At 39.1% G+C, this 22108-nt stretch overlaps 2 protein-coding genes across 2 annotated transcripts in view; one reads left to right on the forward strand and one right to left on the reverse strand.

The window, feature by feature from the left end:
- The window catches only part of exosc1 (exosome component 1), a 21234-nt gene extending 11435 nt beyond the window's left edge, over positions 1 to 9799 (forward strand). The window contains exons 5-9 of the mRNA XM_072916406.1: positions 120 to 208; positions 2178 to 2211; positions 2293 to 2343; positions 4731 to 4815; positions 9140 to 9799. Coding sequence (XP_072772507.1) covers positions 120 to 208; positions 2178 to 2211; positions 2293 to 2343; positions 4731 to 4815; positions 9140 to 9246 — 366 coding nt within the window. The 3' untranslated portion in view covers positions 9247 to 9799. The remainder of the gene's footprint in view (positions 1 to 119; positions 209 to 2177; positions 2212 to 2292; positions 2344 to 4730; positions 4816 to 9139) is intronic.
- A 160-nt stretch (positions 9800 to 9959) lies between these two features.
- knop1 (lysine-rich nucleolar protein 1) lies at positions 9960 to 19669 on the reverse strand. The gene is made up of 7 exons (XM_061988166.2): positions 19566 to 19669; positions 18977 to 19051; positions 15411 to 15473; positions 13978 to 15327; positions 13606 to 13683; positions 11473 to 11541; positions 9960 to 10297 (listed from the first exon to the last, which is right to left on the reverse strand). Exons 4-7 carry the CDS (start codon positions 15280 to 15282, stop codon positions 9995 to 9997), a joined length of 1755 nt encoding a protein of 584 aa, XP_061844150.2. The 5' UTR covers positions 15283 to 15327; positions 15411 to 15473; positions 18977 to 19051; positions 19566 to 19669; the 3' UTR covers positions 9960 to 9994.
- Between the last annotated feature and the right edge of the window lie 2439 nt (positions 19670 to 22108).

Genomic DNA, 22108 nt, shown 5'->3' on the forward strand with positions numbered 1-22108 from the left:
TTTGGAATGGATGACAATAAAAAACGAGGTACCACTGCATGTATTAGTTGATGGATTTACATATTGACACGTGATTTGTAAAATGCAGAGTTACGTCACCTTGTTGTTTGATGGTACAGGTAACCAGCATAAACCCCAGGTTTGCTAAGGTTCACATCCTTTATGTTGGCTCCACCCCGCTGAAGGATCGCTTCAGAGGAACTATCAGGTACATTTTACCTCGTTATTCCAGGGTTTCCGCGGGTCATTGAAAAGCAATAAAAGTCATTGAAGGCTTCAAATTTCATTAAAAAGGATACATTTGATGTCTAGAAAATTTAATTACGTAAAAATCACAAATGCTATGAGTTAATTAAAGGCAGGCAGCAGTTAACGGAACTACAGAAAAATGATTTAATTGAATTAAATTCTCAGATTAAACAGTTTAGTTCGCTAAAGAGTAACAGTTAATGTAAACCTTTCAACTGATTATCATTATCAAATGCTTACAATTGTTTTCATAATGGCAGTTGTATGGTTTACATTACATATAACTATCTTCAGTTGGGATATGAGCAATAAATCTGTTTTAAGTGGCATTAAAAAGCATTACCGTATTTTTCCTAGTATAGGGCGCACTGGATTATAAAATGCATTAAAATGGTTATTATGATTTTTTCCCCCCACATTTTAAACACTTCCTTGTGGTCTACATAACATGTAATGGTGTTTTTTAGCGTTTCCTACTGACCGATATAAGCTACAACTGTATGCTGCTTTGTATTAGAAATGGCAACAGCGAAGGATGAATGAAAAAGAAGGAGCTTATTGACTACATCAGGGGTGCCCACACTATTTCTGCAGGCGAGTTACTTTTCAAATGACCTTACTTTCATGAAGACAAAAATATAATTTGGTGTATTACCTAATTTTGATGACTTGCATTGATTGGAATCAGACAGCAAAAAAAGTCTTCCTTTCTGTACAATACCACATAAAGTGGTTGGTTTTTGCCATCTTCCATATTGTTTTTTATACACTTTACAAGAAACACAGGATAGAGCAGCACTTTTATTGTGAAGACAGGAACTGTGCGGTCGGTCTTTAAACTTTTGACGGCAGTTACGGCGCGAGAGTGTTGAAATAAAATTGATGAAGGTGACATAGTGAAGATTGATGATCGCTAATTTTAGGTCTTTTTTTTTTTTTTTTATGCCTGGCACCCTCCGCAATCGACTGGTAGCTCGCGATCGCTGTAATGGGCACCCCTGGACTAAATTGACGGGCTACAACGGCGGCTATGTACTAAGCACTTTGGGTAAACCTTTACCATATATGGATAATCTGCAGGCGTCGTCCTGCAGTCCACACATCTGTGTGACTGCCATCTACTGGTCACACTTATTACACCTAGACCATGGGTGTCAAATGTACGGCCCGTGGACCTGAACAGGTTTTATCAGGCCCGCGGGATGAGTTTGCTAAGTATAAAAATGAGCCGAAATGTTTGAATGAAAGAAACAGCTGTTCTAAATGTGTCCACTAGATGTCGCAATAGCAATTCTTTGTATCTTTGTAGATGATGTAAAAAATGTATGTAAAAAAAAACAAAAAAAAAACTACATGTTAGTACACCAGTCGAGGAAAATTAGCAAACTACATAAATAACATCCTGTAATTTGATTTTGATATTTTTTTATCTTGATAGATTCAAAATGAACACCCATGAGTTGACTGATGAACATTATCACATAATTTATTCAGAAAACAACAAATAAAGATAGAATACTATTAAACGCAACATGTAAATGTTAAAAAAAACCTAACATTATAGTTTGTACATTTTCAGAATGTGCTTGTTCTATTTTTAAACAAAACAATTTGAAGTTGTCTTTATTTTTAAGTTATCGTGCCGTGATTTTACCAGTGCGACCCACTTAGGAGTATATTTTTCTCCATGTGGCCCCCAATCTAAAATGAGTTTGACACCCCTGACCTAGACTAAATAACATTTTCGAGATGGGTAAACACGAGCAGAATTACAATTGCACTGTCATTTTTTTGAGAAAATAAAAGGATTTTAATTGTGCCTTATAGTCCGAAACATACGGCAAATTAGATTTGCTGATCCCCACAGAAAGCCTGCATTCACTGTGTAATAATATAATAATACAACTCATTATTGTGTGAATCTGTAGGAAAGAAGATGTGCGAGCGACCGAGAAAGACAAGGTTTGCTTTGCTACTTTGTGTTATACAATATCATGTAAGATGTCATTTTATTTAAGATATGTGTCTGTCTCAACCTGACAGGTGGAGACGTACAAAAGTTTCAGACCTGGAGACATTGTCCTGGCCAAAGTGGTATCCTTTGTTGTCTTGTGTGTGCTCTAATGCCAGCAAGGCTTTCTCTGCTGGCCTAACATAAATCCATCCATCCATCCATTTTCTACCGCTTATTCCCTTTGGGGTCGCGGGGGGCGCTGGAGCCTATCTCAGCTACAATCGGGCGGAAGGCGGGGTACACCCTGGACAAGTCGCCGCCTCATCGCAGGGCCAACACAGATAGACAGACAACATTCACACTCACATTCACACACTAGGGCCAATTTAGTGTTGCCAATCAACCTATCCCCAGGTGCATGTCTTCATGATCATAAATTAATAAAAGTTCATTTATTTGTTATTTAGTTTTTATAAATATAGAAAAGTATTCATCATATTCTCTTCATGCCATATTAGGCTCCAGTGTTGCTTTTTTAAAGTTAGAGTAGCTAGTTGCCAGCGCTGTATGAATTCTGAACCAACATTAGCGGCGGCTGTGCAGTTTAACGAACGGAGGACATTCAGTTAACAGACAGTTGCGATAGCCGATCAGATCACAAGTTGTTGACAGTAGCCTTACGTTGAACGTGACTGTGATTGGATACTCACTTGTCACTTCCAAATAACCAATCACAAGTTGTGATTTACGAAAGCAGAAAGTGGCACCAAAGCCATACCCGCCCGGCCAGCGGAGAAATCAGCGGTACTCACTTTTTTAACCAACAAAGAATTGGAGCAAAACGTTGATTAGGTGGCAAATATATATTTGCAAGGGCATTTCCAAGAAGGATATTTGAAGAGAAACTAGATCTTGTGAAACGAGTTAAGCTGTCCTGGCAGTAAAATGGTTTGCCTGCCACTTCCGCTCGAATCAACCAACTACGAGCGGTACCAATGGCTTATACGGCATCAAATGTCTGTTACAAATTGTGAGTTCAAATGTATTTTTTCACATTCAATGTTTTTTACAATTATTTTTGTTTTGACAGTACCACATCTGTTACGGGTTTATTGCTTTTTAAATGTGCCCAAAAATAGCCCGTTTTGTACACTGGTGACAAATTAAGATGATTCAATTCCCAGTAAAGCGCAAGTGTGTTTCTGTATAGTATTTTTCAAGCCGTGGTCATGTGGCAACATAAATTATGGTATTCATTGAAGTAGGGCTGGGCGATATATCGATATACGCGATATATCGCGGGTTTGTCTCTGTGCGATATAGGAAATGACTATATCGTGATATCGAGTATACGTTCTCACGCAGTTGCTTTTTGTTGCGGGCATTAAACTACAGGCTCTCCTCCTCTTTCCAGTCTCTCCTTCTCACAGACAGACAAGCGCACCTTCTTACACACGTCACATACTGTCACGTCATATGTCACATACGTATACGCCCTCCCCGAGCAGAGAGGTAGCAGCATGGCTAAAGTTAGCTGTGATGCTAGCGGAGTGTGCGAGCGCGAATACAAGAGAAAGAAGGTGTGAATCTGATAACAAATGGAGGAATAATTAATTCCCCCAAAAAACAGCAGGGGGTCCATCGTCTGGCGGTGGTTTGGCTTCAAGTGGGAAGATGTCGAACAGACAACCGTAATGTGTCAAGTGTGGGGCAAAAGCGTTGCTATAAAAAGTAGAATTACTGCTGTAACAAACAGTTCAGGGTGTCCCAAGTTACCGGAGTGTGTTAGGTAAGGAGGAGGAGTTTTGTCCCTCCAGAGTTGTTGCCGTAGGGCTGTGACGTAGGGTGTGTGTGGTTGTGGAAGGAGGAGTGTGATGTTGACATTAAAGAAGCGGTGGCTACCGAACCTGGTCTAATGTCTCCCGTTTATTATTTTATTAGATAAGTACACTGTATAGGCGAACCCAGGACACTCGGCTACACTGCTAATATGTAGCATCACTTGAAAAATCACCCGCTAGACAATAAGGAGGACTTACTCCTCACATTAATATCTCCGTTTGGTGCCACACGTCCACACCATCAAAATGCCGAGGCAAACATTTCCAGATCAACACCGTATGAAAAAAATAGTGATTTTTTTAGTTGTGATTTCCTTCTCTGCATGAAAGTTTAAAAGTAGCATATATTAATGCAGTATGAAGAATAATGTTTTAATGTAGACACATAGAATCATCATACTGCTGTGATTATATGCATCAAGTGTTCATTCAAGGCTAAGGCAAAATATCGAAATATATATCGTGTATCGCGATATGGCCTTAAAATATCGCGATATTAAAAAAAGGCAATATCGCCCAGCCCTACATTGAAGTAGGACATCACTGAAGGCCTAGGTGGGAAACGCAGGGCCCGCCACTGCTCTAAGGTGTTTGTGAAATCATCTCGAGTGCTGATGTATTGTTGATGAACTTTGTGAGATACTGTACCATTGTGTGTGTGTTGTCCTCAACCCGGGCTGTGACAGATCTCACTGGGTGACGTGCAGTCCAACTACCTGCTGACCACAGCTGAGAACGAGCTGGGAGTAGTGGTGGCCCACAGTGAAGCAGGTAGACTTTTACATGCTTTTTCAAAACTCAGTTCAAACACACTCAAGTAAGATTAGTGACTTTTCGACAACAGTTTCAAAGCCAACTCTTTTGTGAAGTTGGATTCCATAGTTTAAGCAACATTTGCAGTGTTTTAGAACTGATTCACACCAATACCTTTTTAACATGTTAACCTCCCCATTGAAGTATACATTACATTACATTATAGAAACACCCTAGAGCAGTTTTACATGCATGGTCATGCATACCAATATGTGGTTCATTTGATCTCTTTGGCCCCGTGTTCGAATGGGGAACCGGCCTTAACGCGCTTAAAGTAAATGTCCACCCATAATGGTCCCATTTATTGTGCAAAAGCGTGAATCAATCAAAGAGATTATATCCAGACGGGCATTCTTTGGTGGCAAGTTGGATGGATTCGGTCTTGGGTGGAGGTATGATAGACGGTGGCAACATACAACACCTGAACAGCGTGCAGTCAGAGTATTGTTAGTGGTAAAAACTGTCTAACCTCCTGTTACCAGTACTCTGTGATTCTGCTGCTATATTTGGGACCCCTCAATACCGCCACCGACAAATGGCGAGCAAAATAAACTAGACCATCCATCCATTCATTTTCTACCGCTTGTCCCTTTCGGGGTCGCGGGGGGTGCTAGAGCCTATTTCAGCTGCATTTGAGGTACACCCTGGTGGTTCTCAAACTTTTTTCACCAAGTACCACCTCAGAAAACACTCGGCTCTCCAAGTACCACTATAATAGCCAACATTAAAATACAATAGTAGAATCAATTTCATTAAAAACAAGGCAGTGGTTTTATTTAACAAGTATATTAAAACATTTTGGCCGCTGTAACATTGCACACAGTTTGAACAGAAACACTGTGTTCGAATATTTAAGTGCTTTTTTTGGCGTACCACTAGATTGGCTCCGTGTACAACAGTTTGAGAATCACTGAACTAGACACAAACAAAGCATAAATGGCTCCTACAGCAGTTTAAGTCAAACTGATTATAAAAACAACCCAAAATGAGTCTGTTTCTATCTTGTCTTTTTAAAATAATTTTTTACTCTACAAACTGTTTAAGTTACATAATTTGAGGGTGTCTCCAAATGTCACCATTGTCTAATTGGCCTTATTTTATTTTTTAAAGATAAAACTAGTTGACTCTTTTATTTAAAGACACATCTTTCTTATCAGTATCAATATTTAATGTTGTTACTTGATAGTGAATATGTATTTAAATGTATAATCACCTTGTATTATCACACAATTGCCTGTTTTTAAATGCTATTTTCACGTAAAATTTGGGAGATACTTTCTTTCAGCTCATAGGTCTAGCAGATAAGTTTCCGTATTTTAAAGGGGAACATTATCACAATTTCAGAAGGGTTAAAACCATTAAAAATCACGAATGGTTGTAGTGTGGAGGCAGGTAGCGAAAACGAAATTGAAGAAGAAACTGAAGCTATTGAGCCATTTCGGTTTGAACCGTATGCAAGCGAAACCGACGAAAACGACACGACAGCCAGCGACACGGGAGAAAGCGAGGACGAATTTGGCGATCGCCTTCTAACCAACGATTGGTATGTGTTTGTTTGGCATTAAAAGAAACTAACAACTATGAACTAGGTTTACAGCATATGAAATACATTTGGCAACAACATGCACTTTGAGAGTGCAGACAGCCCAGTTTTCATCAATTAATATATTCTGTAGACATACCCTCATCCGCTCTCTTTCCTGAAAGCTGATCTGTCCAGTCCAGTTGGAAACGCATCTGCTTTGAGTGTCGCAGGATATCCACACATTCTTGCCATCTCTGTCGTAGCATAGCTTTCGTCGGTAAAGTGTGCGGAACAAACGTCCAATTTCTTGCCACTTTCGCATCTTTGGGCCACTGGTGCAACTTGAATCCGCCCCTGTTCGTGTTGTTACACCCTACGACAACACACCGACGAGGCATGATGTGTCCAAGGTACGGAAGACAGTCGAAAAAACGGAAAATAACAGAGCTGATTTGACTCTGTGTTTGTAATGTGTTTGAGAAAATGGCGGATTGCTTCCCGATGCTCCGAGAGCGAATAATAGAAAGGCATTTAATTCGCCAAAATTCACCCATTTAGAGTTCGGAAATCGGTTAAAAAAAAAAAAGGTCTTTTTTCTGCAACATCAAGGTATATATTGAAGCTTACATAGGTCTGGTGATAATGTTCCCCTTTAACAGAAAAACATTTGAAGTATATGATAAGACCAGTGCAATGGATGCCGAGGAGATGCGGCTAACAATGTGAGTCCAGCACAAGGGGAGGTCATCAGTGGGATCCTATTGCATGTAGATGTCACAAACTGATGCATAGAGGAGTGGTCTACCCCTGGGGCCGTATTTATCAAGCGTCTTAGAGTGCCATTTTACACTTAAGTCCTGAGAATTTGCGAGATTTAGTCCTACTCTCAAACTTAAGAATAAAAGCTATTTAATCAACTTTCTTAAGTCTAAGAATCACTCCTACTCTCCACGATATTTAAGAGACCTTCAGAGGTGTCCTAAGTGGTTAGGAGTTGCCAGCGCGGGATGGCACTGAGGCGAGAGAGACGTGCGCGAACGTTCAGGGAGCGGAAGGATGTCCTGGCTTTGTTTGATGACGAGCAGCTGATCAAACGGTATCGTTTAGACAGAGCGGGTATAAGGAGCGTCATCTCATCAGCAAGATCACGCAGCAGAACTAAAGGTCATCACAATGCTTCGATATCTCGCCAGTTTGGTTTTCTTTTCGATTCCGTGTTGATTTCTGCATGTGGCTGCAGTGGGCTAGTATATATAGAGCCACCCACACCAGTTTCAAATTAGTTGCCTAATTAATGAATTGGAAAGAAAAGGAAACATTTATTTTTGATTCATTGCCAATATTGTTTGTTTGTTTTGTATTATTTTGTAGTTTATTGTCAAAATATACACTCCTATTGTCCACTTAAATATTTCTAAGATATTTATTTATTCTTAGACAAGGGATTCCCTTCCGCGATTGGTCATTTCTATGGACACAGAAATGACGTCACCTAAAATTCCGTTTACGGCACATAGTAATGTCGTAATTCAGCTCTGAGTGTGACACTTAAGATTCAGTCCTACACTTCGCTGAAAGTGTGAGTAAGACGCTTGATAACTAACTTTTAAGTGCAGCTTTCAGCGAAGAATTTCTTTACGCATAAGTCAACTCTTAGCAGACTTCTTAGGAGTAATTCTAAGACGCTTGATAAATACGGCCCCTGGTCTCCACTTGGAACAGCTTGCGCCTCCTCCGCGGAAACGGATCCGTGGCCACCTGATCTGGCACCCAGGCCTTGAGTTTGAGACATGTTGCCCTATTTTTAAATGTTCGTCTTTTTTTGTTTGCTGCACAGCATAATTGGCTTACATCTGTACTTCAGACACCTGTGGTTTGCGAAGTGCTAACTTACTAGACAACCAAAGAGTCTCCAAGCTGTCTTTTTAGCATTATGCTAGTCATGACTCCTGCTAGTTAAATGATGGGCCGCCCTAGTGGAAGTGTGCCGCATACTATAGTACGGGCCAAAAGTTTGGACACATCTTCTCGTTCAATGCATTTTCATGACTATTTACATTGTAGATTGTCACTGAAGGCATCAAAACTATGAATGAACACATGTGGAGTTATGTACTTAACAGAAAAGGTGAAATAACTGAAAACATGTTTTCTATTCTAATTTCTTCAAAATAGCCACCCTTTGCGCTGCACACTCTTGGCATTCTCTCGATGAGCTTCAAGAGGTAGTCACCTGAAATGGTTTTCACTTCGCAGGTGTGCTTGAAGCTCATCGAGAGAATGCCAAGAGTGTGCAAAGCAGTAATCAAAGGGTGGCTATTTTGAAAAAAATAGAATATAAAACATGTTTTCAGTTATTTCACCTTTTTTTGTTAAGTACATAACTCCACATGTGTTCATTCATAGTTTTGATGCCTTCAGTGACAATCTACAATGTAAATAGTCATGAAAAAAAAAAAAAAAAAACATTGAATGAGAAGGTGTGTCCAAACTTTTGACCTGTACTGTACATACCACACCATTCAGGGCTGACAAGTAGCACCAAATCTATTTGGGGCCGCCACAAATAAACGAATGTAAGGCAATTGCTAAATTGTACTAAGCGACCTAAATAACTATTATCACTTTCCGGTCCATTTCCAGTACCATCTTGATGGCAGTTTAAACTCTTTGCACTTCAAAGGCATATTTTTCCAAGTTAAAAAAAAAGTGTGTTCTCAGTAGTAGTATTGTAAGAAGTGTTTCCCTCTACACCAGGTGCACAGATGGTTCCCATCAGCTGGTGCGAGATGCAGTGTCCTCTGACACATGCAAAAGAGTTCCGCAAAGTGGCGCGGGTCCAGCCAGAGTATCTGCAGGCCTGAAAGCCCTTATGGATGTCTTTCCCCTCCACAAGGAACACACAGCTTCCCTTCTCCTCATCCCTGGGTGACCAAGGAGGTTTCCTCTTTAAGATGAGACTGAATGACGAGTGTTCTCAGACACTGATACAACCTTACAACCAAACACGTTGGTCAAGAGCTTGTTTCCAGCTGAATTAATTACAAATGGCAGTCAGTCAATTATGTTGCAGTTCAGTGTTGAGTACTACATTTTTTATTTTTGTACCCCACCAATCAGGTAGATTGCACCAAAAACATACTCTTATCTTGCAGTCTGGACTGCAACATAAAACCTTTTTAGGGGCGTCTCAGATTGTACTTTGGAATTTCTGGTGCTCCTTTTTTCCCCACATCCATTGATTCTATTTTTTAGGAGAAGTCACAAAAATTTGGCATAAAAAATAAAAGTCAATATTTTTCTGCACATTATGAGCCTATGACAAATGAGCAGAATTGTTTTAAGAATAAAATGAAGAACACTTGTAACTTTGCTGCAGATGTCTGCAAGAGTGAAATAAAATGGAAAAAGTTTTAAGTTCTTTGGCCCTTTTTTGTGTATTTAGCAAATGGTCAGCGTCCATAATTGTCTGTCAAACAAAGAGCTTAAGTATTGTACAGTATGTATATTTACAAGCAAGGTTTATTCAATCTATCCATTTTCTACCGCTTGTCGCTTTACATAAAATACTGCAAAGTTAAAACAATATTGAGAAGACCTACACAGCAGCGCTCAGTCATCCAAGCGGACTGACCGACGTGCGCTAATGTCAATATTGAATTTCTTATTGAGCGGTGCACTAAACCCAAGTCCTGCACCTCTGCTGTTAAGGTCCATTCTGCGCGAGTGGGCACGCTCAAACTCTTGCACCAGTCCTCGCTGTAAATGCTCCTGCGTGTCCTTACAGAGTGCCATATTTGTTTTGGCTGTGCTGGTAGTGGCAGGAGGGGGCTTCTTGAAGCCTCCCATCAACCTGAGGAACTTCTGCTGCTGTTGGGAGCTTTCAAACTGGGCGGTGCCCCACTGACCAAACCCCTGTGGAAAGGAGATTTGGGATTAGAACTTTCTGCAATTACTGTATTTTCCAGACTAAAGAGCGCACCGGCATATAAACTGCTCCCACTAAATTTAAAAAAGAAAATTATATTGCATGTATTAGCAGCACCTGGACTATAAGCGGCAGATATATGCGTTGTGAAATGAGGTATTTACTCAGATTTTTTTTTTAAAGGTTTATGCCTTAATTGTTTCCAAACAGTGCCTGTCACACGGCAGTAAAAGGACTGATCAAACAAAACAAGTCATCGGGGACGGCGTGGCGCAGTGGAAGAATGGCCGTGCGCGACCCGAGGGTTCCTGGTTCAATCCCCACCTAGTACCAACCTCGTCATGTCCGTTGTGTCCTGAGCAAGACACTTCACCCTTGCTCCTGATGGGTGCTGGTTAGCGCCTTGCATGGCAGCTCCCTCCATCAGTGTGTGAATGTGTGTGTGAATGGGTAAATGTGGAAGTAGTGTCAAAGCGCTTTGAGTACCTTGAAGGTAGAAAAGCGCTATACAAGTACAACCCATTTATCATTTATCATTATCGTCATGGACCCACTCGCTGCGGAAGCTAGCACTCCGAGAAGCTAAACAGACTCAATAACTCCGCGATGACATTTTGGTGAATTTACGAAACTGAAACAGTCCAAAAAGAATGCCTTTCTAAGTTAATAAGACTAACACAGACACTTGTAAACATGTTAACTATTGCTAACGACTTCATTACATTATGGTAGCATGTACAATTATGCATGAAAACACTCCTGCAGACATCACACATTGGACGGTTTAGTAGGTATGAATTATTTTAGTTATATTCTACAAGTTAAAAATGTTGCTTAGAGTGATGAAGAATCCATACGAGTAGAAATGCTAGAAGACGAAACGGCACTTCTACTTCCGGTTGTAAACTCTAAACAAAAAGGCCCTGCAGTTAGTAAACTCATTCAAAAGATGGCACAATAGCACACACAAACACTTTTTCAGTGTCTTTTCTTTGAAAAAAAAAAATAGCTTTATTTCCGTCAGTGAAGAAAAATCCATAAATTAGCCGCACCGTTTTATAAGCTGCAGGTTTCAAAGCGCAGGAAAAGAGTAGTAGTCTGGAATTTATGGTAAATGGGTTGTGATAATCAAACCAAAAGTTTAAAAAAAAAAATGTCTTACTGATGGCTGGTCCGCTGGTTCAGGCTGTGAGGCCATGTCGATCTCCATCTGTAAAGCCTGTCGTCTTTCCTGTGACAAAGCACACAGCCATTACACCTGGCTGGCTATCAATAATCAAGAGCTCACAGAATCATCCTGGTAGTAAACACCATCCAACCACGTTTATCCCATTGGGTTAAGTTTTTTTTCTTGCCCTGATGTGGGATCTGAGCCGAGGATGTCGTTGTGGCTTTGAGACACTCGTGATTTTGGGCTATATAAGTAAACATTGATTGATTATATTTACAAACTACTTAAAGTATGTTTCCATGCACTAAATTAATCTAACTTGTCAAATAAGTCGGTTTCTTCTATTTTCATACGCATATGTGTAGTCCCAGTTAACGTACTGCATCTCTAATTCAAAAGTTGGCATACGCTGTGTTAGGGGGCGATTGTGCTCATTTCAGCTTGTTTGGCTATGTGGAATTGTAGGTAGAGGAAGAGAATGCTACTTGCTAAAAATAAGCTAGTAGCTGTCACCAGCAGAATCTCTAGGATCTAAGAAAGAACAATAACTATTCTGTGTTGTCGGTAATGTTTTAATGTGTTTACATGACATCTGCTTTAGTTCTTATAGTTACTCTGGTCATCGGAGACACATAAAAAGATCGCCATTGTTGTAGTGCAGCGGTTCTCAAACAATTATTACCACCTCAGAAAAAACTTGGCCCATCATGTACCGGTACCATCATAATGACCAACATTCAAATACAGTTGCATAGTAGGCCTAAGTATTAATTAAAACCAAGGCAGAGGTTTTATTTAAGAAGTATATTTATTATTTTGGCCGCTGTAACATTACACACAGTTTGAACAGTAACACTGAATGAATATAGGAAAATAAAACACTACATGATTTAAATGATTCTTTGGCGTACCACTAGATGGAGCCCACATACCACACAGTCTGAGAGTCACTGCTGGAGTGGTTTGCCCTGACTTTTTACATACCAAGAGCTCAGTGAATTATTTTTAATTGCTGGTTTATGTGTCAATGACATCTAAATTGTAATTCTTACATCACTAAATAAAATATGATTAACAACATTGCTTGTGGATGTTTTTAGTAAATGAGATTGGGCTGTTTATTATTGTTGTGTACTTGTCCCTAACAAAACACATACCCATTGTATTTTACTATGTACAGCTTTCATTGAGTAATCAAATGTTTTAGTGTTAAAAGCCCAGCTTCTATATTTTAAATTTGTATACTTATTGGTGTAAAGGGTGTTGAAATATTGCTGTTAGTGTGGACATGGCCTAAGGTAAAATACTGCATACATTTAGTTTTACTGCCAATATAATCATGTGCAAAAGTATTGGGATACCATTTGGACTAGAATGTTCAGGAATTCTATTGTGACCATATCATTTGACTTGTCATTAGAAGGCCAATCTTGTTATGCCATCATGCACATGATTGCTCTGAAGAGGATTTATTTCATGGTAAATTTAAATAATTTCCCCCCTCAGGTCTACGATACACTGGCAGTTACTCCAAAGCCAAACATTTTTTAAAGGGCATAAAAACATTTTGGGTTCATATTTTCTTTTACTTTCTTTGCCCAAATCTTTCAAACAACTTAAAGAAAAGAAAGAAAGAAACACACCAAACATGTAAAGACCTTTTGATCAAAGTATGTCACATTTGTCAATTACTATAAATTTGCACAAGATGAGTTAGTTTACTAATTTAAACCTGTGACATTATCTCAACAGATGGCCTTCAAAAGGGTCAAATTTACGAGAACATTGCATGTTTGATATTTTAGTTTAGAACTGAATTTTATTGAGAAATAGCAACAAAAGTAAAAAACAACAACTCATGAATCCAACATTTTTTACACCCTTCAAAATAATTTGTCCTGTTTTGCTTTAGAGGTAATTAAATGTAATGCATTATGTGTGTATTAAAGTATTAGGCACATGTAACACTAAACCAGTGGTGATCTAGGATGTTTTCACACTAATGTATTGTACATTTAAAGTATTATTTTATTGTGGCGAATGTCATGTGAGAATTCTGATGTTTTTTTGTTGAATATCATTCAGTTAATATTCTTATTTATTAAATGTTCAGGCTCCACTCACCTGATTGATGGTGACCTCATCTGCGTTTCCAGTCCTGGCTGACAAGAAGACCACATCTACTTGAGGAGCATCCTGAAACTTGAAGCCCAAAAAAGTTTAACCAACAAAGAAGACAGAAAGGTAAGAATGTAGAAGACAGAAAATTTAAATGCAGAAGACAGAAAGGTAAGAATGTAGAAGACAGAAAGGTAAGAATGTAGAAGACAGAAAGGTAAGAATGTAGAAGACAGAAAAGTAGAATTTAGAAGACAGAAAAGTAGAATTTAGAAGACAGAAAGGTAGAATGTAGAAGACAGAAAAGTAGAATGTAGAAGACAGAAAGGTAGAATGTCGAAGACAGAAAGGTAGAATGTAGACGACAGAAGAACTCACCAGCTGGTCTTCCACCTCTTCTTTAATTGCCTTTTTTTTTTTACCAGAGCTCATCCTTTTGTTCTTCTTTATGCTTTTCTTGCTTAGTTCCGTGTATACACCTTCTTCACACATGGTTTCCTCTACTTTTTTATTTTTCTTCTTTTTTTTGGCAGATTGTGTCTCTTCTTCTTCTGTGCTGACCCCAGAATATTTTCTTTTACCTTTTTCTGCTTTTGTCTTTGGAGTTTTCTTAGCTTGCTTGTTCTTTGCCGGTTCTTCATTATCAGCATCATCAGCTTCTACTTTGCCTGCTTTCTTCTTTTTCTTCTTATTCTGCTTCAGCTCCTCCACCTCCTGAGTGTCTGATGCTACTGCACACTCCGCTAACTGGACTTGTTTCTTCTTTTCGTTTGTCATTATTTCCTTCTTTGCTTTGTCTTTTTTCCTCTTTGTCCTGTGTTTCATTTGGTCTTCTGCAATCACACCTGCGATCATATTTTTCTCTTTCTTGGACACCTTTTCTTCTTCCTCCTCCATCTTTACATGTTCCATTTGTGTCCCCTTATCCTTTACCTTCTTGTTCTTGTTCTTTTTCTCAGTCTTTGGCTCTTCTTGTTGGAGCCACTCTTTCTTTTTAATATCTTCTTTTTCATCGGACATTTCAAAGCCGTTTGTTTGAATACGTTTATTTTTGTCTTTTTTGACTTTTTTAGGCACCTTCTCTACTTCTTCCTCCATCTTTACATGTTCATTTTTCATTTGTGTCGCCCTATCTTTTAGCTTGTTATTGTTCTTCTTCTCACTCTTTGGCTCTTCATGTTGGAACCACTCTTTCTTTTTAATATCTTTTGTGTCATCGGAAATGTCAGAACCGTCTGTTTGAATACGTTTATTTTTGTCTTTCTTTGCCAAGCCATCTTCCTTTACTAAAACTTTTTCATGTTTAGTTTTATTCTTCAACTTTTTCTCTGGACTTGTTTTCTCTTTTTTGACTGGTCCTGGTGTAGTTCCCATTTGTTTGTCAGCCGTCTCTTTCTTTTTAATCTTCTGTTTGTTCCTTTTTTCATTATTTCCATCCAAAACATCAGAACCATTTTCCGGATTCCAAGAGTCAGTGACAGATTTCTTTTTTTTCTTCTTCTCTTGCAAGTCGCCCACTCCATCCAAACACTCCTCTGCTTCCATTGTCCAGTTCTCTTTTTTTACTTTATTCTTTTTCTTGTAGTCAACAGTGGCGTTTTTGATTTTACAAGGTGACGTTTGTTCATTTTTGTGTTTCTTATTCTTCTGAAGATTCTCACCGGCCTCGTCCTCAACCTTCATTTTCTCGTCGTTTGATGTGTTTACAGAAGAACTCCGTGGGTTTTTCTGAGCAAATAAATTTGGCAATATTTTAAACATTACATTTGTTTTCCTAATTTGACTGCAGTGGTTGTGTGCATGAAACAAACCTCACAATGCTGCTTAGGTAGAGATTCTTGATCAATGTCTTTTTGGAGAGCATATCTCTTCACCTATGTGGGGAACAAAACCAAACTTAAAAAACCGGCACCAAATATAATTAACATTTAACTTTTCAAAAGGCCCAAAAACTCTTATGAATCTTGTCTGGCGAGTCGCAACAACAGGCTTGTGATTTGAACTTAACGAAAAAGACTAAAAATAAGCCGGGGGTCTAGGGGCCAGAGGTCCCCAGCAAGGTCCAGTGCGGTGCCTTGGTGGGGGGGGGACAAGGGGGGCAATGAAAATGAAATTTAGCATTTAGACAGGCTACACTGTAGCAAAAGTCATCACATGTCTGCCAATATCATGTGTGTTCTTAAATGTGTATTCCACATATTTCATGTCGAGAGCAGTTTTGATTTGGGCTTGCATGGTAAACAACTCAAATTAATGTGTTGGGCATTGTTTTATCCAGACGCATACATTTGTCCAAATGTGGCCTAGTAGACGCATTATGGGTTTCCTGGACGTCGTCTACATCGCTTGTCAGCCAGAGAGAATCGGCGTTAGTGATCGGCATTAAAAGGCAATAATCTACCATGGACGATCATATACTTTTTCACAAAAATCGATCAGTGGCTGATCAAATGGCACATACGTAGTTCATGCTTTTGGGCATGAGCTTTCACGTTTTGAAAGCTTCTAAATGCTGTGTTTTACAGTATTTTTTTTTTAGTTGATACAGTGTGAAGTCACAATGTGGTAGACGTACATTTTCGGGCATTTCTCGTGTCTTTCAGCCAACCCCCTCCCCGTCTGCTTCAGGCTGTGAGACGGTTGTGACCGTTTCCTGCAGCCTCTAGTGTTATTCCATCTAGTTTCAACCCCCTACCGCATGCTTTGATGTCTATAAAATAAGTACTTCTGTTTTTATTTTGCCACATTTTACACGGGACTGTTTTGTCGAGGTGGACCACTACGAAATCGATTAGCCACTAAACTCCGACGGGATAAGACGGCACCATTGCGACATTCCTACACGCACAATAACACAGATGTGTGACATGCAGTGACATAAATACTAGTAAAAGCAACCTTTTTTTATGCAGCTCTGTACCGATACAAGAGTAGACAGGTGTACGTAATGTTGTGATCGTTGAATCTATATACTGTTATTGAAGATTAATCTCGACCGTGTCTGAAAAAAAGTTTTGAAATCCATCCATCCATCCATCCATTTTCTACCGCTTATTCCCTTTGGGGTCGCGGGGGCGCTGGAGCCTATCTCAGCTACAATCGGGCGGAAGGCGGGGTACACCCTGGACAAGTCGCCACCTCATCGCAGGGCCAACACAGATAGACAGACAACATTCACACTCACATCCACACACTAGGGCCAATTTAGTGTTGCCAATCAACTTATCCCCAGGCGCATGTCTTTGGAGGTGGGAGGAAGCCGGAGTACCCGGAGGGAACCCACGCAGTCACGGGGAGAACATGCAAACTCCACACAGAAAGATCCCGAGCCCGGGATTGAACCCAAGACTACTCAGGACCTTCGTATTGTGAGGCAGATGCACTAACCCCTCTTCCACCGTGAAGCCCAAGTTTTGAAATGTTTGTTTTATTTTATATTAAATTGTTATTGAAATAGATTATTTACCAAAAAAAAAAAAATAATAATGGTATCAGTGACGGCATGCACGAATGTAGCTGCTATAAAATCAGTTGACAGGAAGTGACGTGGTCCTTGCGCATACGTAGCGCAATCACGTCTTCTGGTACGGCTCGTGTTGTGACAGGCAGCTAAACCTCCGCTACGGTGGCCAAAACCAGACAATCAGTACACTGAGCGAGAGCGTGGGGATGGCTTAAAAACATATTTTTAATAATCGATAAACAAAAGTTGTGGATTTTCTCTAAATCTTAATAAAAAAGATTCACGACTCAGACGTGAATTAATTTTTTTCTTTACCCATACAGACTGTATATTTAAACAGTAGTATTTTTGTACTGATAAAGTGTCTAGATAAAAATGCAAAACAATTATTACAATTAGGGCTGGGCGATATATCGAGTTTGTAAGATGTATCGATATATTTTTAAACAAGACATGAATTAAGAAAATATCGTAATATCGATATAATTTATTTCACATTAAAATGACCAAACATCACTTATTTGTTGTGTTCCTTGTTCTACCCCGCTCCTCACTCCCTCTCATGGGCTACTAAATCCCTCCCCTTCCTTCTTCCAAGACGTGCTTGCACGTATAAGAACATCCATGATTGGTTGGTTGTTTACTATGATGAGTCACGATTGGTTGAGATTAGGACAATCAGAGGGAAGATAGGGCGGGTCATGCAACCAGGAAGGGAAATCACAACAGACATCCCAAATGACGACGAGAAAGCCGTAGAAGAGAAGAGGGAATTTTCAAGCGGGCGATTTATATATTTAAAAAACTAGTGGAAGCTGGCAGAGGGATTATCTTCCTTAGATATTTTTTTTAGCAATGTAGACCAAGTCCAGGAAACCCACAATGCGTCTACTTGGCCACATTTGGACAAATGTATGCCTCTGGATAAAACATTCGTTTGAGTTGTTTACCATGTACGGTAAGCCCAAATCAAAACTGTTCTGCAGTTGCATATTTCGCACGAGAAATGCTGCCAAAAATGTATGCCGAAGTGAGGAAGATCATGGATAGATAATTTTATTTATCTTATGTAATTCTGTGCTACTTAAACAGTTTATTTTCTGTGCTGTTCATACCCATCTTGACTAACTGGGTTAATAAAAGTGTCACTGACTGTTTACAGTACAGTTGTCATTCACTTCACCGGAAAATACATTGAGATGTATATCGAATATCGAGTTTAAGTAAAAATATAACGAGATATACTTTTTCGTCCATATTACCCAGCCCTAATTAACATATCCCATCCATTTTCTACCGCTTATTCCCTTTTGGGGTCGCGGGGGGCGCTGGAGCCTATCTCAGCTACAATCGGGCAGAAGGCGGGGTACACCCTGGACAAGTCGCCACCTCATCGCAGAGCCAACACAGATAGACAGACAACATTCACACTCACATCCACACACTAGGGCCAATTTAGTATATATATTTTTTAATGAATATTTATTATTGTCACAGTCTTAAGTCTTTTATTTGGCTATGAACTCGAAATATGTCCAAGGTATGACTGCAAATGAGTTTTATTGAACCCTGCGATGAGGTGGTGACTTGTCCAGGGTGTACCCTGCCTACCGCCCGAATGCAGCTGAGATAGGCTCCAGCACCCCCGCCACGACCCCGAAAAGGACAAGCGGTAGAAAATGGATGGAACCTTACATAATTTACCCACTATGGACTGGACTCTCACACTAATAACTAGATCCAGTTGACATCCATTGCACCGGTCGCCCAGGTGGGGGGTTTCTCATTGTCGCCCATTGGGTTGAGTTTTTCCTTGCCCTGGTGTGGGATCTGAGTTTAGGATGTTGTGGCTTGTGCAGCCCTTTGAGACACTTGTGATTTAGGGCTATATAAATAAACTTTGATTGATTTTACCTGATCAATGGCGATCTTCCTGGATGCTGGTGCAGTACTTTCACGTACAAATATCACGTCCTCGTCAGAATCCGTCTGAAATAAATACAACAATATAGCTCTTTACTTGATGTCAGTAGACTGTAGTTGTTATAAGAGCCTATTGTTTGTTCAGCATATCAACTTACCATAAGCTTAATACAAATAATAGTGAGTATACCAATCAATGAGCAACGTCAATGAGGCGACTTCATCATTTTGTCACAGACAACAAGGGACAAGCGGTAGAAAATAGATGGAATATGTTCTCTTACTACACCTTATTAATACATGGCTGACTGTTCGGCTTTCAAATGATGTTTAGTCGCATTGTGAACATGTTTTCATTGTGCACGTAGGAGACAGCATTTTAAAGAAACCTCTTGTAATCGTTGTTAGAAGAATGGGTTTATTGATTTGAACCATGCTAGCTAGCTGTTAGCATGGTGAAGCTAAGCAGCAGAACCCGCCAAAAGGTAATTGTTGTCTTTACAAACACACGACGACACACATGTAATAACATTGCGTACAAAGTATTATAATGTAAACACGACAGTTTTTTTTCACTTACTTTGAACACTTTGGTTAATTCACGTGGAGACAGGTCGACCTTCGCAACAAGGAAGTAGATTGTTCAGCTTCCGGTTAGCAACGCGATGAGCGTGCGGAGCAACAAGTTTGTGGGCGTTCATTTTTATCCAAATGTTTTTTTATTGTTTTATGCAATCAGTGCATTCATTGCGATTTTTTTTTTGTGTCATTTGGTGCGATTACAATAAAAACAAAAGTATTAACGCTGTTTCAGTTTGAAGTTTTCTTTGTTTTGAGTAAAAAGTACACAACAATAATAACGATGATGATAAAAACAATAATAATATTACATACTTATGTTATTATTAATAAAATAAAATCCATCCATCCATCCATCTTCTTCCGCTTATCCGAGGTAGGGTCGCGGGGGCAGCAGCTTAAGCAAGGAAGCCCAGACTTCCCTCTCCCCGGCCACTTCGTCCAGCTCCTGCCGGGGGATCCCGAGGGAGGCGTTCGGGTGGCATCCTGACCAGATGCCCGAACCACCTCATCTGGCTCCTCTCCATGTGGAGGAGCAGCGGCTTTAGTTTGAGCTCCTCCCGGATGGCAGAGCTTCTCACCCTATCTCTAAGGGAGAGCCCCGCCACCCGGCGGAGGAAACTCATTTCGGCCGCCTGTACCCGTGATCCTGTCCTTTTGGTCATAAAATAAAATAATGATATTTAAATTTTTTGAATTTTAAGTTTAGTTTATTTTGAGTAAAATAAATGAATATACAAACAATAACAAATATGATGATAATGATAATATCAACAATAATTCTGATAAACTCTTTGAACCGTATTGAAAATTAGAAAGCTCATTCATCTCAATATGTGAATTGCAATGTATTTAACTATTTATTGAAAACTATATTATTTATTATTTATGGAGTTAAATTGTGTACTAATTGAAAACAACAAATGGAAAAGGAATAGGATTAAATAAGCTTTGCTTCTTATTACTTCTTTTCGGACATGTTGTAATGTAACTGTATGCATGTTTGAAATAAACTTAAACCATAACTATATTATATATATATATATATATATATATATATATATATATATATATATATATATATATATATATATATATATATATATATATATATATATATATATATATATATTTTGTATATATATATATATATATATATGCATACATACATATATACACACACACATATATATATATATATATATATATATATATATATATATATATATTTACACACACACACACACACACACATATATATATATATATATATACACACACACACACACACACACACATATATATATATATATATATATATATATATATATATATACATATATATATATATATATATATATATATATATATATATATATATATATATATATATATATATATATATATACATACGTTAGGTCAGGAAAAAACACAGAGCCCTCTGTGTTTTTTCCTGACCTAACGTATATTGCGCTCTACCCCGGTATTGAGCACTGTATAACGGATAAACCACAGAAACCTTGACTATATGTATATGTGTATATATATATATATATATATATATATATATATATATATATATATATGTCTTAATAAGGTTATCCAAAAAATAGTGCTCGATACCGTAGTAGAGCGCAATATATGTATGTGTGGGAAAAAAATCACAAGACTACTTCATCTCTACAGGCCTGTTTCATGAGGGGTTCCCTCAATCATCAGGAGATTTTAATGGGAGCATTCACATACCATGGTTTATATAGGGCACAGAGTGGGTGGGTACAGGCTGGCGTAGGGGCGTGGTGATTGGCTCATGTGTTACCTAGGAGGTGTTTCCGTCTGTGGCGGCATGCTGATACAATTTCGCTGCGCTTGTTGAGGGATGACAGGTCTGGACGGTATATAATAAACAGTTTCTCTTTCAAGCATAGGTTGCATCTTTTATTACCACTATTGTAAGGTGTACTGGATGCAAGAATTTGCCATGTTATTGAATATTCAACATTATTGTCTTTGAGGTCCCAAATGTGTTTGCTGAGTTCTGTGGTATTCAGCAGGTTTTGGTTCCTGAAAGAAGCCTTGTGATTGTTCCATCTGGTTTTAAACTCTCCCTCGGTTAATCCTACATATGTGTCGGATGTGTTAATGTCCTTGCGTGTTACCTTAGATTGGTAAACAACTGATATTTGTAAGCACCCCCCGTTGAGAGGGCAATCAGGTTTCTTGCGGCAGTTGCAGCCTTTGTTGGTTTTGGGGTCGCTCTGTCCGGGGGCCAACGCTATGAACCCACGCCAGGAAACCAACCAAAAAAGAACAGAAAACGAAACAACATCATCTGGTACAACCCCCCATACAGCAAAAACGTCTCAACTAACATTGGCCACAAATTCCTCAGTCTGATTGACAAACACTTCCCCAAAGGCAACACCCTAAGAAAAGTATTCAACAAGAACAACATTAAATTGAGCTACAGCTGTATGAACAATATACGTCAAATTATCTCAAACCACAACAAAACAATTGCAAATGAGCCGTCGGCCCCCGGAC

Source organism: Nerophis lumbriciformis, linkage group LG27 (assembly GCF_033978685.3).
Source record: "Nerophis lumbriciformis linkage group LG27, RoL_Nlum_v2.1, whole genome shotgun sequence".
In the NCBI taxonomy this organism is placed as follows: domain Eukaryota; kingdom Metazoa; phylum Chordata; class Actinopteri; order Syngnathiformes; family Syngnathidae; genus Nerophis; species Nerophis lumbriciformis.

Coding starts and splice junctions, on each gene's coding strand:
- knop1 (XM_061988166.2), bottom strand. CDS start 15,282: ATGAAGGTTGAGGACGAGGCCGGTGAGAATCTTCAGAAGAATAAGAAA. Junction 11,542..13,605: donor ATGAGGTCACCATCAATCAG/GTGAGTGGAGCC, acceptor GCTTTGTCACAG/GAAAGACGACAGGCTTTACA. Junction 10,298..11,472: donor AACCAGCGGACCAGCCATCA/GTAAGACATTTT, acceptor TCCTTTCCACAG/GGGTTTGGTCAGTGGGGCAC.